This window comes from Nothoprocta perdicaria, unplaced genomic scaffold, assembly GCF_003342845.1.
Source record: "Nothoprocta perdicaria isolate Ctin4 unplaced genomic scaffold, notPer1 scaffold_200, whole genome shotgun sequence".
Classification (NCBI taxonomy): domain Eukaryota; kingdom Metazoa; phylum Chordata; class Aves; order Tinamiformes; family Tinamidae; genus Nothoprocta; species Nothoprocta perdicaria.
In genome coordinates, this window is record NW_020455206.1 from 422,268 (window position 1) to 423,313 (window position 1,046).

Consider the following 1,046-nt stretch of genomic DNA (forward strand, 5'->3'; position numbering starts at 1 on the left):
GAGGCTTTTTTTCCACCTAAAACGTTTAGTTTCAGCTCAGTGATCAGCTGCAAAAGCTCGGCGGGGAGCGGAAGAGTTGAATTATTCCGACCTGCGAAGAGCTCCGAAAAGAAAAAGAAAAAGAAAAAGAAAAAGAAAAGGGAAACGAAAAGAACAGAAAGAAAAGAAAGGAAAAGAAAGGAAAATAGAAGAAAGGAAAAGAAAAAAAAAAAGGAAAAATAGAAAAGAAGAGGAAAAGAAAGCCAACAATAACATTAAGTGGAAACTTTTCCCCCCTCTCTCCCCGTCCATTTCACCAAATCCTGAAAAAGCAGAATGGAATTAGAGAAAAGCTTCGCAGCCTCCAGGAGCGGCCGAGCAGGTAGGACCCGGCACCGGGGAACTGCGAGTCGTGGCGAGGACCCCGCTCCCCTGCGCAAGGCGCTGCCGGCCGGGGTAGGGGCCACACTCAGCCCCACGCTGTCTCACTGTCGCGCGTGGGGCACAGCGGGCCGCGGTGCGAGCTTGGCGCTGCTTTCCGCGAGAAACGAAGGCACTCATCGGTGAACGCCAAGGCACTTGCGGGCCCAGCGGACTCCCGGGTTTTCTCGGCCGTGTGCGCTTTGCACTTTCGAAATTAGGGGGGGATTGTCGGGACGAGGCAGTTTTCTTTGGTGGGAAAAAAAAAAAGAAAAAAAAAACCCGCCAGGACCCCAAGGAGGTGGCACGCTGGTCTGATGCTCAGAGTGGGTTCCGAGGCGACCTGCGTGACGTGCGGCGTGTCCACGCGCTGCTCGGCCTCAGGGCTGGCACTCCGCTTGTCCAGGGTGCCCAGGAGGAGCGGGGCGGCCGCGGCCGCCCCCACGGGGGAGGAGGGCAGGGATGGAGAGACTGGACGTGTGCAGGGGAGCTGTGTATAAAGAATGCAATTTCGAAGCGATCGATGGGGCCTTTTATTAGTTAAATCGCCTGAATAATCGTTTAATCGATAAAGCATTTCATTGCTCCTAGCCGCAGGCCCCTGCGTGGCGCGGGGAAGGCCGAAGTGGGGCGGGGACGAGGCGGGG

General features: G+C 55.5%; 1 protein-coding gene across 5 annotated transcripts in view; it reads left to right on the top strand.

Moving 5' to 3' along the window:
* The first annotated feature begins 315 nt into the window (after nucleotides 1-315).
* PAX5 (paired box 5) overlaps nucleotides 316-1,046 on the top strand; it is a 142,642-nt gene continuing 141,911 nt past the window's right edge. For all 5 annotated transcript variants that reach the window (XM_026038067.1, XM_026038068.1, XM_026038070.1 and 2 more), the window contains exon 1: nucleotides 316-361. In XM_026038067.1, the coding sequence (XP_025893852.1) occupies nucleotides 316-361 (46 nt within the window). The remainder of the gene's footprint in view (nucleotides 362-1,046) is intronic.